The following is a 15,131-nucleotide window of genomic DNA, read 5'->3' as shown; positions in this document are numbered from 1 at the left end:
CTTTTTGGGAACAAACTACAAACCTAACCGCTGAATATTGGACACCTCCATGTAGCGGACACAATTTCAGTAACCGAAAGTGTCCGGTATTTAGAGGTTTCATTGTATACTGTATTACTTTTTCTCAAAAGATTCATTAACTTAAAAACTAACTTACCATAAGTATCCAAATCAAATAATCATAAGTAAACTTATTTATTATAACTTAAGTACAATTAAATACAAAATAAGCTTAAAACAACTGTTACTAGGAGCAAATATCCCAATAATATATTTTGCATTGCTATTCTTTTGATAAAATAGAAAAATTAAAGTTATTCCTCTAAAATCAAGTGGTATATATTAATTGTTATAACAATAAGCTCAATAAATATTTTTATCATTAGCTTAAAAAAATAGTTAGAAAGCAATTAAAAACAAATTTTAATAAATTATTATTGTAGCATGTAGGCATTTATGTTTATTATTATTATTATTATTATTATTACAAATGATAAGTGTTAATACAATGATGCAGCCCTTTTACCTAAAAAGAAAAAAAATATGCATTTGATTATTTATTTTTATTTTTTGGTGCGTGTGAAATTGAAATAATTTTACCAATTGGTTGATTTGTTTTAATTTAGTTTACATATAACTTTGAGATTTGCTGCTTACTTTGAAACAGTGACAAAATAACTTTATTTTATGTGTACAACATTAATTGATTTATATTTAACTTTGTCATATTATAAATGTCAAATAAAATATTTATATATATTTTACCTACAATTTCATTTGTGTAGTAGTTATATTATTAGTATTGCAATTGTTAAACCTGATATACATTTAGCAGAAATGACATTGAAATATAACATATTATAATGAAACGGAGGCATTCTTACGATAATTTTTGAGTACCCCCATTAAAAGAATGTGTACCAATGGCTATGGAATACATTGTTTACTCTGTGATTGTATTATTAAACATTTTACTCAATTTTTTTTTAGTCTAAATTGTATTATTATATAAAAAAATTTTTCGTAGTATTTAAATTTTAGCATCTTAAGTGGAAGACTTATATTGTATTCTAACGATTGAAATGCAATTTTAACATAACATTATTTTACAATACTGTTATTTGCATATGATGCGCTTTTAGTAGTATTTATAAGTATTTTAAGATCTTCATTTGTTGTGTTTACATAAGTTAACTACATATATTAGACATTGATTGTTATGTAAATTTAAACTATTACACAATTTGTAACAATAATAAGTATATATAGCATATGTAATGTGCTTGCGCATAATATATATTAATAATAATTATAAAATAATCATAATTATAACAATAGTTTATGGACAATGGAACAAAAAGCAAACTTAATGTTTATGTAATAGTATTATTATCGAGATGAACTTAAAATAAACATTTTTTGCTTCAATGTATAATTTTTTTTTTTTAAACCACTGTGCACATATTATAATCTTAAAGTTAACTAAATTTGAAAAAAGTAAATTAATCGCTTTGGACAGTAAATTAAATAGAATGTTATGACCTAAATAAATAAAAAAGTAAAATGATGTGTTATATTAACGTGTTAAATTCTAATTAAACTTTGAGCCTGGTTTAGTGAAAAATAAAGCTTTTGAGACGCCTAAACATACAAGAATATTTGCAAAATCAAGGTTAATCCAATAAACTGTGCAAAAAGTATGGCTAAGTATTCCAAAACGTATTTATCCGACGTGGTGTCTTGACCACCTGTTGTTGAGTTTGAATTTTCAGTTTTAACGCATCTCTTTTCTGAAAAATCACGTCAACGCATTATTAATATATCATATTAATGTTATCATGATGACTGCATTATTGTTTAAACAAATTAATAATAATGATATTAATTTTACTCGTGGGTGGTTGAAAAGTTGTTGATTTTATATTTGAATTTAAATACCGAGGAAAAAATATGTTTCAATATCAATATAATATTAAAATTGATAGGACAATTAGTTAAGTATAATTTCTCAAAATATTTAGTTAACTATTCTGATGACAAATTATAAAAGTCTTGTATAAATATTAACTTAAGTGTGTTGACACTTGCGCAATAATTAAATTTATAGGTAGGCCGTATAAAGCATTTCGACAATCAATTTAAATTAAATAATAAACTACAAATAATACGTACAACATTACATGTAATGGTGCGTTTGTCACCATTTGTCAATATTACCTACGTTTGGACATCAAAAAACAATGCATGTCGTTGGTTATAATATAGTATTATATATCTAAAAATTGTATCAAATATAAAACGAATTTACATTAGCCAGTTTGTTGTATTGGTTTTTGAGTTGTTCCAAATGCTTCACTCTCTGTCCGAAACCTTGTTGCTCTGATTGATTTGCTAATTTGCTGGGTGAACGTTTTGTCATGTTTAGATTGTCTTCGAGAAGAGCTCTTTTTCTATTTAAGTCTTCATAACGATTCTTGTACACTTCCAGTTGACTTTTCACACTGTCTGTTTGCTCAAGAAGCTTTTGCTTTTTCTCTTTTTTCCTGTAAAAAAAATGACAACAGTAAGTATGTATACCTAGTATTGTAAAGCTTTTGAGCGGGTGCTAAATATTTGGATCGCATATGTTTAAATATATTTTATAGAGCCTAAAATGTGATATTAGGAACAGCATCAGATAAATAAGGTAAATTAATGATTTTAATTTAAGGCGATTTGGTCAAAAGTGGGTCGCTGTTTAAAAAAACCATTTTATTTTTTAGGTAACCTATTCAAACAGGTTAAACGTTATTTGAATTCCATTTAGATTTATTTTCTTTTTAATTAGGTACCTAGTATTTAAAGTCACAGTTTTTCAAAAATAACCAAATATATTTGATTAATGATTATAATTTTATAAACATTTTTTTTCTGGCAATGTTATCTTTTAATCGTTAATCGTTTTCTGTTACGTTATTCGATATTATTAATTATAATCATTTATCGTTTTCTGTTTCGCTATCCGTTTTCGATCGTTTATCGTTTACGTCAGGGGCGTCATTTCAGTTTTTTTTCTGTGTGTGCAAACTTTTAAGCTGGTGAATTTTGACAATTCACCAGGCCATTAAAAAAAAAAATATTCAAATATGTAATGTAGGTAACCTATGCAAACCTATGTAAATATTCCTTCATTCTCTTTTATAATTCTAATTGAAACTTATAACGACTAATGCAACTTTTAAATAGCTAGCAATTCAAAGAATTAAAAGCTTATAAGCAATTAAGCAACCAGCTAGGGCCATTTCACTATTATTTGAAAAAAGACAAATAAGGTATAATCAATAAACCCGTTAAACCAAAATTATACAAAAACTTGAAAAAAAAAATATTTTATTTATATTACCTATATATGAAATCATAACGTATAAGTTAATTATGACATGGAAGTAATAATGGCGGGCCAATTGTTAACATTTTTTAAGTTACCTAGTTATGCCGTTGCACACTCTGCTCCTCCCACCTTATTTATATGCTACCGGTTATCGATTTCTATCGTTTTTTGAATCGAGTTATACTCGTAGGTAACGTTATAAAAACGTTTTGAAGCCATGTAATTTAAAATTCAAATATAGGTGGTATTTTTATATCCCGCTAATAGTCATTTGCATAAAATATATAAAACGATCTTTAAATTTAACTATTTAAGTCTATAACCAAAACACCACGTAATATAATCAAATAAGTTACCTACCTGGCAACCTTGGCCTTCAGCTGTCCGATCTTGAGCAGTTCTTCATCGATCTGCCTTTCGTCGACGGCCAGCATGCGGCCGAACTCCAAGTTCCTGATCTGCTGCGCCGTGATCTGTTCGGTGACAGCGCAGAAGTCGTCCAGCACGACCGCCCGACACTTCTTGTCCGACTGGTCTGCGTCTAGCGCCGTGCACACGGCCGTCGCGCAGCACAGGCTGGCCTGCAGGGAATCCTTCTGTTCGTCAAGCTCTCGTGCGGCCGTCTCAAGCGTCCGATTGTACTCGGACACGGACCTGATAGCGCGCCAGAGCTTTAGCAGTTCGTCAGTCCGCGACCGATAGCCGTCAGCACCACGAGCCTCTGCGTCCCGCCGGAGCCGTCGGAAGATCGTTTGGGCGGCGTCGGCGTCGCCGTCGGCTTCGATGTCTTCCAGCCAACCGTCATCGTCGTCGGTCTCGATGTCATCGGGCCAGCAATCGCCGTGGCTACGTAGCGAGACGGTGTCGGCCGCCACGTCCAAGCACAGCGACTGGAACTCGTGATCGCCAGCGGTGGCGGTCAACTCTTGCGGTTCGGATCCGTCCGCGCCGTCGGAGAACCGGAAGAACCGTCTCTTGCGTTCCTCGTACTGGCCGTGGGCCCGTTCCACGTCCGCCCGGAGAGCGTCCACGGTGCCGTCCACGCCGGCCCGCATCCGCTCCAGGCCATCCAGCAGCTCCTCCTTGGACTCGTCCAGCTTGTCCAGCTCTCGCATGTAACGCATCAGGCCGTCCACGTATTCCCGCCTGTGCGACCGTTCCCGGACGATGGCTGATTGCAGCGTCCGCACTCCCGCGTGCAGCACGCGCCCGGTGCATACGGTGTCGGTGCACATGAGTTTCAGCTGTTCGCCGTTGACGGGATCGAGAAAACTGTAATACGCAAGAGACCGCCTCAATTATTAAGTCGCGGAGTAGTCCGTTTGCCGGAGGTTGCCTTTTTTTACCCTGAAATTACCGTGAGTTGTTTGAGCCCAATTTTTTAGCCAATTTGAATACTGGGGTAAGATAGTAAGATCGAATTAGGTACATACTCATTAGTGTCGAATATTGGCCTCGGGACAGAAAAAAAGTAATGTTCGAATTGCACACCTTCCGATCATCATAAATATTACAGTATATTATTTTCACTGCCTACCATTTATATATTATAACATACTATAAAATACATCCGGTATAGTAATTTGTTATGTTTAAATAATGCGATTTTTATGGGACATTGAATCATTAAGTACTCTAATAGAAGTGTTGGGTAACGAGTGTTATGTATTTTCGTTAGAATAGTTACCGAGTACCGAAAATGTTCGATGATAAACTAATTTGATAAATAATTGCTGGAATATTAAAAATATTAATAAATACAAATATTTGAAAAAAAGAACGTTTTCTATGAATTGGCGACAAAGACCCACAAGGTTTTTATGTTTTTTTACGTATTGATTATAAACTAATTTACGAGAGGTAACACTATCACAGACGATATTATTACCTTCAAATTTGATCATATATAGGTCAATTCATACTAATAGCTAAGTGCTAACAAGTAACAACATTGGTTCTACTCAATGCAAATTGTCTATGTTGTACCTACCTATGTTTGAAAGACGAAGACAACACTTGCGGGCACCTGTAGGGTCATATTTGTAATTGTGCCGAAAAAAAAACTTTTTATGAAAGTAAAGTTGATTGAATAATACGTGAACATACAAAAATTACTAAAAATTGCTTGACAGTCAAATTTGGAATTCCAAAATAAAGCTGTTCAGTTGATATTTATTTGAAGCTAATCGAAGACTGCAGAATGTTTTAAATAATTTAATGTAATTAAAGTATAATTTAATACGTAAATAATATGCTTGATGTTCGTATAGAACAGTGAAATTTGTTTATTTAGGTTATTACGGGTAATTATTAATTTCAAATTTTTAAAAATCCTAAACTAGAAAAAAAACAGTGTTCGAAGACGAACTGACGACAGAAATCTTTGATGCGATTTTACGACTTTTAAAAAACTAAATAATTTTATGAGATTTTACCTGACTTCGTAATTTTCTTTCCGTGTGATGAGCATACGTTTAAATCGCGTGATGTCTCTTAACAGCTCCTTCGACAAACTCAGTTTCTTCCTTTTGTTCGTCTAAACAAAAATCCAAGTAAATATAAATGTTTCTAAGTTTACAAAAATAAATTAAACTATTGTTTTCCCTCTACTCTTTCGTCTTACTGTACAAATTGAATTGGCATCGGATTGCTCGAATGCAATAGGACACAATGGTTTGGACATCTTGGAAGTGTTTATGGCTCTTGGCTGTAAAATATAATTTTCATATCAATACATTTTTTTTTTAAATTTATGACACATTTTTGGAATAATTATAACAATGCAACTGAGAGTATGCAACTCCCAAAGTAGGTGCCCACGAAAATCTGAGTACAATTTTAACACCAAGTACCAAACATGTTCTCATGATACTTTTGTAAACGTAGAATAATAAAACATATTTAAAATAATTTATTCCGAGAGAAATTATAGAATCAATACATTTCTTTGGAAGTTTGGTCCCCATTTTCAATTTGTATAGCCAATAAGGATTTAACATTTAAAATGAGATTCCACGTACGTAAGTTCTGTAACCAAAAAATCTAAAAATTATACAAACACGGTTTTTTTATACTTAGTTATTTTATATAAAAACTGAAATTTTTACTCAAAATAAATTTGTAATTTAAAAATGAATAACTGTAGTAGGACTCGAATTTTTCAAGAAATATTAATTATATTATCATTATATTGACCTAATATATTGTTTTCAAAATAATTTGGCTCTTTTTGTGCTATTTGAAAGACATTTAAAATTATCGACTCTTTTTAGACTTGCATAAAAAAAAATGTTCGTTTGCACATAAAATAGGTTGACAATTCAATATAAAACAAAAATAAAACAAATATCGAAAATACATTTTCGCCAATATATTTCATATAAGAGCGATTAATGTTAAGATTTGAATGAAATGTTGAAAAAATATTATAATATTTTACCGAGGGAGATGTCGGGCATTTCAAATTTCGAAAGGTCGGCGCAGTAATAATATCATTTTTCACATCAAGCTTACAATCAATGCTACTATTTATACTAGTATATTAGGTTTATCATATAGTATTGTTATTATATATGTATACCGCCCTATTTCAGGATTAAGTGCGAATATTTTATTATAGCTTTTGTATTATGTAATTGCAGACATTTAACTAATAAAATGAAAAATTACACTTAAATACTCGCATTATGGGTAGACTGTATAAATTAGAATTACAGACTTTCAAATGTATTATCATATTATGGGTACTGGGTAAAATACTAGAATGATTTTAGTTAAAAGTAAAAACATTTGAGTCACTTGTTAATACAATTAAACAGGTATTTGGTAATTACAACACATTTTCGAAGGCTTCAATGGTCAATATTATATCGGTGCTTATTTTATCTGGTATATTTTTTGGTAATCTTGGATTTCTAAACTCGTATATTTTCCTTTTTTTACCCATTTTTACTTTTTATAAAAACAATATGTCAATGAAGTACCACATTATTAAATGCTATAAAATACTTTGCTGTCACTAATTTTCATATTAGATGTTATATTATCTATTTATAATATTGGTCTATATAATATGGCCGATCTGCGTTAATGTGTTCTTTTGCCAAAGATTGTAGTCGTCGCTGTTTCACAGAACGACAGACGCAAATCATAATAATATTATACCATAATTTATAACAAAGGTATGGGTCGAATAATAATAATATACCGACGAGATGACGATCCGAGAAAAATAGGCTTCGACACGACGTGCACCGAAGTATTTACACATTGTTTACAGCTGGCAGTCGACGACGCCGATATTGTTATGAAACATCAGAATAACAATAATAATAATTTAGAATAATATTATGTTAGGTTGCGTGCGATGTCGTCTTCCACCAATAGGCAATAGATATTTAGTTATTGGATTTTTAACGTTTGACCGGGGCCGTAGTGGCAAGAGGGTATTTTCCGGGAGCGCAATTTCATCGAGTGGCATTCTCAATTCAAATAATATGATAATTTACAAAAATAAAAATCCGTCGTTTATTTTTAGTGTAATCGCTACACGCTTCTCGTCACGCAATCGCGTATTGGAAACCACGATGGGGTATTTATTTATAGATACTGCCCCCGACCGTTGGAAACCGTATCTTGACATATCATGTTATGTAAATAGTATGTCATTATATACGTCTACTTATTGTTATGTTGATATCACATGACTATTAACAATATAGTTACATATTCAAACAAAAAAAAACGATGTCTATTTATGAAAATAGTTGGCCAAAATTCAATATTTTGAATTTGAAAATACTCAAATAAATATATTAAGAAATAAAAATCTTTAGCATACTATCCACGTCGTAAAAATATGTAAAACTTATAGACGTTACAAATAAATAACACGATTAAAACCTTTTCACTTTAATATACATACAAATTGAATTATGTTTTTTTGTTTTATAGACTTTTATTACGATACCAACACCACCACTTGAACATTATCTAATGATTCCAAAAAAAACAATATAGATCATTAGTTGATCATACTCGCTCTTTTCTTTGTAGTAACTCTTGAAGTCTAAACAGCCTTATTTATAACTTTATAAGTAATATTTTACTAAACTATATTTATTTTTTATTATTATAATTTTAATGGCTTTAATTCCACAAAATATCACATGTAATGAAATCCACGAATATATGTGTATATATTTGAATAAATAAAAATACAAAATAGATATTAGATAACTTATAGCAAAATATTAATTATTTTACATTGACTTATATTTCAGTTAAATAACGATCTTAATTAAATAAATAGATAACGATACAATATCAATATTTCATATTTTTTTCTATATTCCAGAAAGTTAAAATTATTGATTGAAGTTAAATTTTAAAAATTACCATTAATAATAAATCATGAGATAAAAATGTTTATATTTAATAAAGTAATAGTATACATTTATTACTCAGTGCATTTTTTTTAAAAATTTTTATTATTATTTAATTATAATACTTAATAAAGCATTTTTTTTAGTTAATAATTAAATAAAGATATACTCGTCTTGTGCCACAATCAACAGTTTTTTTTTTTTAATAATGAGCATTTTATGGAAAAATTAGATGAGGGGTTTTCTGCCAACAAATTTGGTTTTTTTGACAGGGGCGAGGTCTTGCTACGGCAGTGCATTTGATTACAGCTACTGCACGATTTAATAATTCGATTAAATATACTTTCTACTATTATTCGTACTAATTTCTCATTTTTAAATAAAAATAAAATTACGGTTTAACACACATCATAACCAGCCCATATTTTCAGCGATCCTCCGAGATTTTCTCGGTAGCTCGCCGACACAATCAGGGCCGTCCTCGTCTTACAAACGATATTAACTTTTATATAAGAGAAAAATGTGAATTGACATACTATCCAACTTAAAAGTATTAAGGACGATTATCTATAGGGCTCCTCGTGAGCTTTTATCGATATTTTAATTCAATTTTAAAACGAATTATCAGCATTTTTAAACTGTACAATTTTACAATATTTTAAACATATTATACCTACTTAATTAACTTAGAATTTTAAAATGAAAATATTAACAAAATACTGTCAGATGCTCTTGGCATAACATTTTTATCTTAAATTTTGATAACTCACTCTAGTATCAAGAGGATGTCACACCCGAATGTGTTGTCTCCGTCTTACAATCAATGTATACAACATAGAAAAAACTGTTTTGCGCGGGACAACTTTTCTCGCACCATATTTGTTGTAGAACTACCAAATTTTCACAACACGTAAAGGAGAAGTCTATCTGTGCAACAGCGTGCTTTTTTTTAATTTCACTATCCAATCATTTTTTATAAGCAAATGAAAAAAAAAACAAAAAAATAAAATGTTTAGAAGCAAAAAACTTTTTATTGTGTTTATGTTATCTAAAATATGGGCACGCTGTTGCATAGATAATTTTCTACTCTATATGTTGAGAAATTTCGGAGCCACCGCTACAAACACAGAAAGTTAAAAGTTGTCCCGCGCAAAACAGTTTTTGCTATGCTGTACATTTGTAAGACGGAGACAACACGTGCGGGTGTGACGTCCTCTTAAAGCGATACAACCACACACGAAATCGGTTTGCAAGGCCTCTTTCACAACCTCGCGTACAGTGCGCTCGCGTTCATCGTTTATTTACATAATTTAAGTCCTCGTACTCGCCGGTGGTTTGATGTCGCCAAACTCAAATAACGTCGATCGAGAAACGCACGAGCGGGGCCGCGAAAGAGTGGGCAAGACGGCCGACACAACACGTGCGTCGTACTCACCTCGTTTCAGGTACAATATCCGAGACGTAGGTTTATCTCCGTTCTTCGCTTTCGATCGATTTGGTTTTTAAGAGCGGAAAAAATGCCGTCGCACCGCGAACACTTCACAGCCGGCCCGTGCTGTTTTCGATGTCGGCGTGAGAATATGCGATCACAATATTATTTTCACCGTTCCGACTTGTAGGTTAAGCGACCGAAGTGCCTAGGAAGAATAAACACGTGAGAAATACAACGCCGGCGGACCATACGTACGCGCCCGATCGGCAATAATAATCGTCCATCGGCTTATCGGCCCGTATTTTATATAAATTGTATTATCGTCGCCGTGTGCGATAGGTGGTGGGACCTACGTAGGTTAGGTAGGTACTCGACAGAGTGTAATGATATTATTATTATGTTGTCGTGGGTAGGTACCACGATTAAGGATAGTGTGGTTGCCCGACGACCCGTGATAAGATCGTTGTGGCGACCAGATTAAAATATGACGGGCGAGAGCAGTTGCAATATTGACCACTGTCGCTTGCGAAATATTATGTGTACCGATACAATATTATAATATTGTAGAAGCAGAGGATTGACAGTGCGCCAACTCGGTACCCATTTGAGCTTATCGCCACTGTTTGCTATTACATACAAGCGCTGGTGGTGGATTTTCCAGCTGTTTTTAATAGTGATTTCAGTAGACACGTTTTCATGATTCGTTGGCAACCATACTATCTTAAATCGTGGTAGGTACTAAATATAGGTGATGTAATACATCATTATCGCAATATTACATGCAACATTCCAACATGCATACGTAGTCTATAGGCCAGAATGCAAATTTGATAGTCAGGGTAGGCTGTTAAGTGTTAATTACTCTTAAAAAAAAAAAAATACACGGTTTTATGATTGCATTATACGCGCCGTGTTTGGAAATAACGAGGTCGTAATGTGCATCACATACACATTTTAGTGAACCTCACTCACTTAATATATCAAAAAGAACGTGATCGAAATTCATTTTTGAACTCAAATTAAATTACTTATCATATTATTATGTTATCGCATCTAAATGCTGGTACAGACAATCATTTCATATTTTATAATTTAAAAAAAAATGTCCATAAAATTATGAAAGTGAGTTCAATGTGGATGGTTAAATTTATCATTTATTTTAACCATTGTCTCGTATGATATGATTTATATTGAAAAATGAAAATTCATTATATTATATGGTACATGTATAGACGTATAGTAGTTGACGTCCACCATGAAAGTATTTTTTCACCACTCAGGTTTAGTTGATGCCCGCCACTTATATCTCCCGTACTGGCGTATTTGTAAGTTTATTTTAATATGTTCTAACCATTTGCTATACAATTTTTACAGCAGACAATAAAGGTAAAAAAATTATAGGAGTGCGTTAGGTATATATGTGAAATCCACTTATTGGGTATTTTTAGAACAATATTTTGTAAAATCTTAGTAGAAAATTGTGGTGAAATTAATGATACAGATTTAGGTATAACAGCGGTACCTTAAATAATATTATGTAGTATCTACTTCAATTATTCAGTAGTCGTCATCATTGAAACGTTCTGTTGATAATACAACATGAATTTCCGACAAATGTATCCATCGGCAATCATTTTTTTTTCAAAACATAAATATTATTCATAAACTCGGACTTGTGAGAGTGGACACGATATGATTTTAGACGTGCAAAGGGATCGGTGCTAATGTTATTTAAGATCATGTCGAGAAGGCAAGAACAATAATTATTGATACAAAATTCTAAGGTAAAGTTACCAACTATTGTTCCCTAATTGACCTCATTAACTAATATCGGTGAACTTTTGAAATTGACTGAGAAAAGCTACTGTATTAGATTGGAATAACTAATTAAATGAATAGCAATAATTCATAATAACTTTTTAACGTTTTGTTTTGATAAGAGAGGGCTAAAAATAAAAAATACTGTACGCCCCATTCAAAACTTAAAGTAAATCAATCCTTGAAATGCAGGTCTGTGTATGCCTATGACTTTTGAGTATAATAATTATACTATATACAGACATACTAATCATTAATTAATAACCGTTCACATTTAATTAAAAAAAATATATCAGTTATAATAATATTAATGTATTCTAATATTTATTGCATTGCAATTGGTATGAGGGTGTGACAATAGTCGTGACTCTATGGTTGTGTTACCTGGTAGTACCATACTTCATAATTGTATAGATTTGCAAGGCTGGGCATTAACGAGTTGATAAGTATAAAGTTAAGTTACTTTTCACTAAGTTAGTTAACGAGTAACTTTTCTTTAGAAGTAACTTCTAACGTAACGAGTTACATTTTTCCCATGTTTTTCAGTAATTTACGAGTTAATTAATTTTAAGTTAATTTTTTTCCTAAACCATAGATTTAAAAATTCAATTTTTTTAAAAAATTAATTTTATAAAAAAAAATCTAAAATATTAAATATATTAATTAGTAAATAATAATTTATAATAATAGTTATTACATTGCATATTCACAGAGAATATTATATAACTATATTATAACTAGAAATGTTATAGGAGTAACAGCGTAATTAATTAAAAAGAAAAATATAACAGTTTACTCAGTATCCCATACACGTTTGTAATGTTTGTAAACTCATTTAGTCAATACCTCGCCGTTAATTGTTGGTACCTACCTACATAAAAGTATGTACAAACATGGGTGACAAAGATCGGCTATAATAGAATTCTGTTCTTAGTGCATTTATAGAAAGAAATCACTTGCAACGAAAATAAAAGATATCAACATTTTAGAAAGTTTCAATGCTTTTTTAGAAGTATTCTTTAAACAAAAAGGCGTAAAAATATACAAATTTTAAGAAAATTAAATACCTTGAAATACACTAAATATGTAGGAAGCAAAAATATAAAAACCAATATGAGATACCCTCAGTAATGTTGTTGACCTTTCTCTATTGTAATATAATATGTGCTTATTGGGACCTTATGACAGTTACTTTGAGTTGTACATTTATATTCAAGTTTTTTTCAAAAATGTGCTTAAATTGCATATATTAAACCCCTTAATATTTTTTACTATATACCTAGTATTCATTTTTGGAAAAAGTTTTTAAAAATTAAGTGGTTAGCTGTATTATTTTGTGATTTTTTGTTAAAGTATGTTTGTTTTAATGTAACATAAATATCGCTTGTTAACATTTTATAAAAAACAAAATTTTTTTTTTAAAAATATCTTGTTCAGTGAGTTGTTTAATTTAGAAAGCATGTTTTTCGAACTGCAAACATGAAATAATATAACATAATACATTCTAATTTAACATAATGTACGAGATATGATGAAAAAATTAAAATATTAAATTTTGATTATAAATTAGAATAGGTGACTCAAACACCAAACAGTTAAACTTATTTATAGCTAAATCCATAACTGATCACTAAGGATGAATATATACATTTATTGTATATTTACAAAAAAATCTAAATTAATATGGAGTAAGGTAGAAATTTGTTTTATTACTTAAAGAATTCAAATTCAAAATTCAATATTACATATTATATATTTGCATATTTGTTCGATTTTTACTTGCTGGGCCGTATTTTATTTTCATCATTCTTGAATATTTATTTCGTTATATTACGTCAAATATTCCGTGTAATATTAGTTACTTTATAACATGTATGAATCTTATTTTTAGTTTAACCAACAACTATAGTTTATAATCTTTATGTTTAAAAAATATTTACTGTTCCATATTTTTGATTAATAAAATAAAGCTTAGGAAATACATAATTAATTAATTTATATTGATGCATATTTTAAATAAATATGAAGCAAATTTAAGTATTTTTATACTTTATACCACACAATATTAAGTGCATGCATACTTTTTGATTTTTTTAGATCAGAAAAATCCGCTGCCTATATGTTCGAGATTAGGTACTAGGTATAAATTTCAATTCTTACACAATGGCGTGCGCTGAAGTGCATGATAATTATAATTTTGTACAACTCCATAATTTTATATTTAGTTTTATCGACATTAAATTGATTAATTATTTTACTACTCTTTCGTGCAACTACCTATAACCTATGTCCTATATTAAGTACACTGCACTCGATATTTACCTACGGCGTACTTATATTAATTCACAATTCAGCCGAAATTTATGACGCGTTATTTTAACTGATGCTACTTATAATTTTTTATTGCAATGTAATCATTGTATTATGTATTTTTGAATTTTAACGCATTGAACTTTGCTAGGCAATAACAATTATTGAATTATGATGAATCTTGGACTCGTAAATGGTAAATCATCATCTATTTAAATTTATTTAATTAAAAAAATTCTTTTAGACCTCAGTGTTTTTCTTCAACCTATTTATAGTTTTATAAACATAGAATGTGCAGGTAATAAATATAAATGCGTAAATATTAATTATATATTTTTATTACTATATCTATCTTTTATTGCTTAATGTAATTATTCAATTATAGAAGTGTTTACTTTAATGCGATACGTAGCAGTGGGTACATTTTACCTGTTACTGTTCCTCTTAAAATATTTTAATTATCATTAAACTGGCGTCAACTATACGTAGGTACTGCAAGTGTACAACTCTAAATAAAAAACTATATAATTGATACAAAGAGCTCTTCACTTTTATTTCAACAGTATTGGAATTTCTGTTTCAGTAAGAACTATATACTATATAGAAGCACAATCAAATAACTCACTTCAAATAATAAAATCTACTTGATTGATTTACCTATTTTTGTTATGTACCACCGGGGCTCTATTAGTTGGAATATAATTTGTTAAGTTGAGTATCTTGTCAAGATTGTTAAGTTAGGAGTTAATAATTAGTGCATTTACCTTACTCGCTAAGTATTAAGTTAAAATGGAACAAAACTAGTGACTGTTAGGTA

At 30.4% G+C, this 15,131-nt stretch overlaps 1 protein-coding gene across 1 annotated transcript; it reads right to left on the bottom strand.

Moving 5' to 3' along the window:
- Nucleotides 1-786: 786 nt before the first annotated feature.
- LOC111040735 lies at nt 787-10,579 on the bottom strand. Its single transcript, XM_022324743.1, has 6 exons — nt 10,190-10,579; nt 5,994-6,077; nt 5,806-5,906; nt 3,731-4,642; nt 2,309-2,543; nt 787-1,790 (listed from the first exon to the last, which is right to left on the bottom strand). The coding sequence occupies exons 2-6, from the start codon at nt 6,051-6,053 to the stop codon at nt 1,704-1,706; spliced, it is 1,395 nt and encodes a 464-aa protein (XP_022180435.1). The 5' UTR covers nt 6,054-6,077; nt 10,190-10,579; the 3' UTR covers nt 787-1,703.
- Nucleotides 10,580-15,131: the final 4,552 nt, after the last annotated feature.

This window comes from Myzus persicae, unplaced genomic scaffold, assembly GCF_001856785.1.
Source record: "Myzus persicae strain clone G006 unplaced genomic scaffold, MPER_G0061.0, whole genome shotgun sequence".
NCBI classification, from domain to species: Eukaryota; Metazoa; Arthropoda; class Insecta; order Hemiptera; family Aphididae; genus Myzus; species Myzus persicae.
The sequence above is the reverse complement of the archived record's forward strand: the minus strand, read 5'-3'. Positions and strand labels throughout refer to the sequence as shown.

Excerpts from the sequence above, each read along its gene's own strand:
- LOC111040735 (XM_022324743.1), bottom strand. The coding sequence starts at position 6,053 with ATGTCCAAACCATTGTGTCCTATTGCATTCGAGCAATCCGATGCCAAT. Across the intron at positions 5,907-5,993 it reads ATGCCAATTCAATTTGTACA|ACGAACAAAAGGAAGAAACT; the intron begins GTAAGACGAAAG and ends ATTTTTGTTTAG. Across the intron at positions 2,544-3,730 it reads CTGAAGGCCAAGGTTGCCAG|GAAAAAAGAGAAAAAGCAAA; the intron begins GTAGGTAACTTA and ends TTTTTTTTACAG.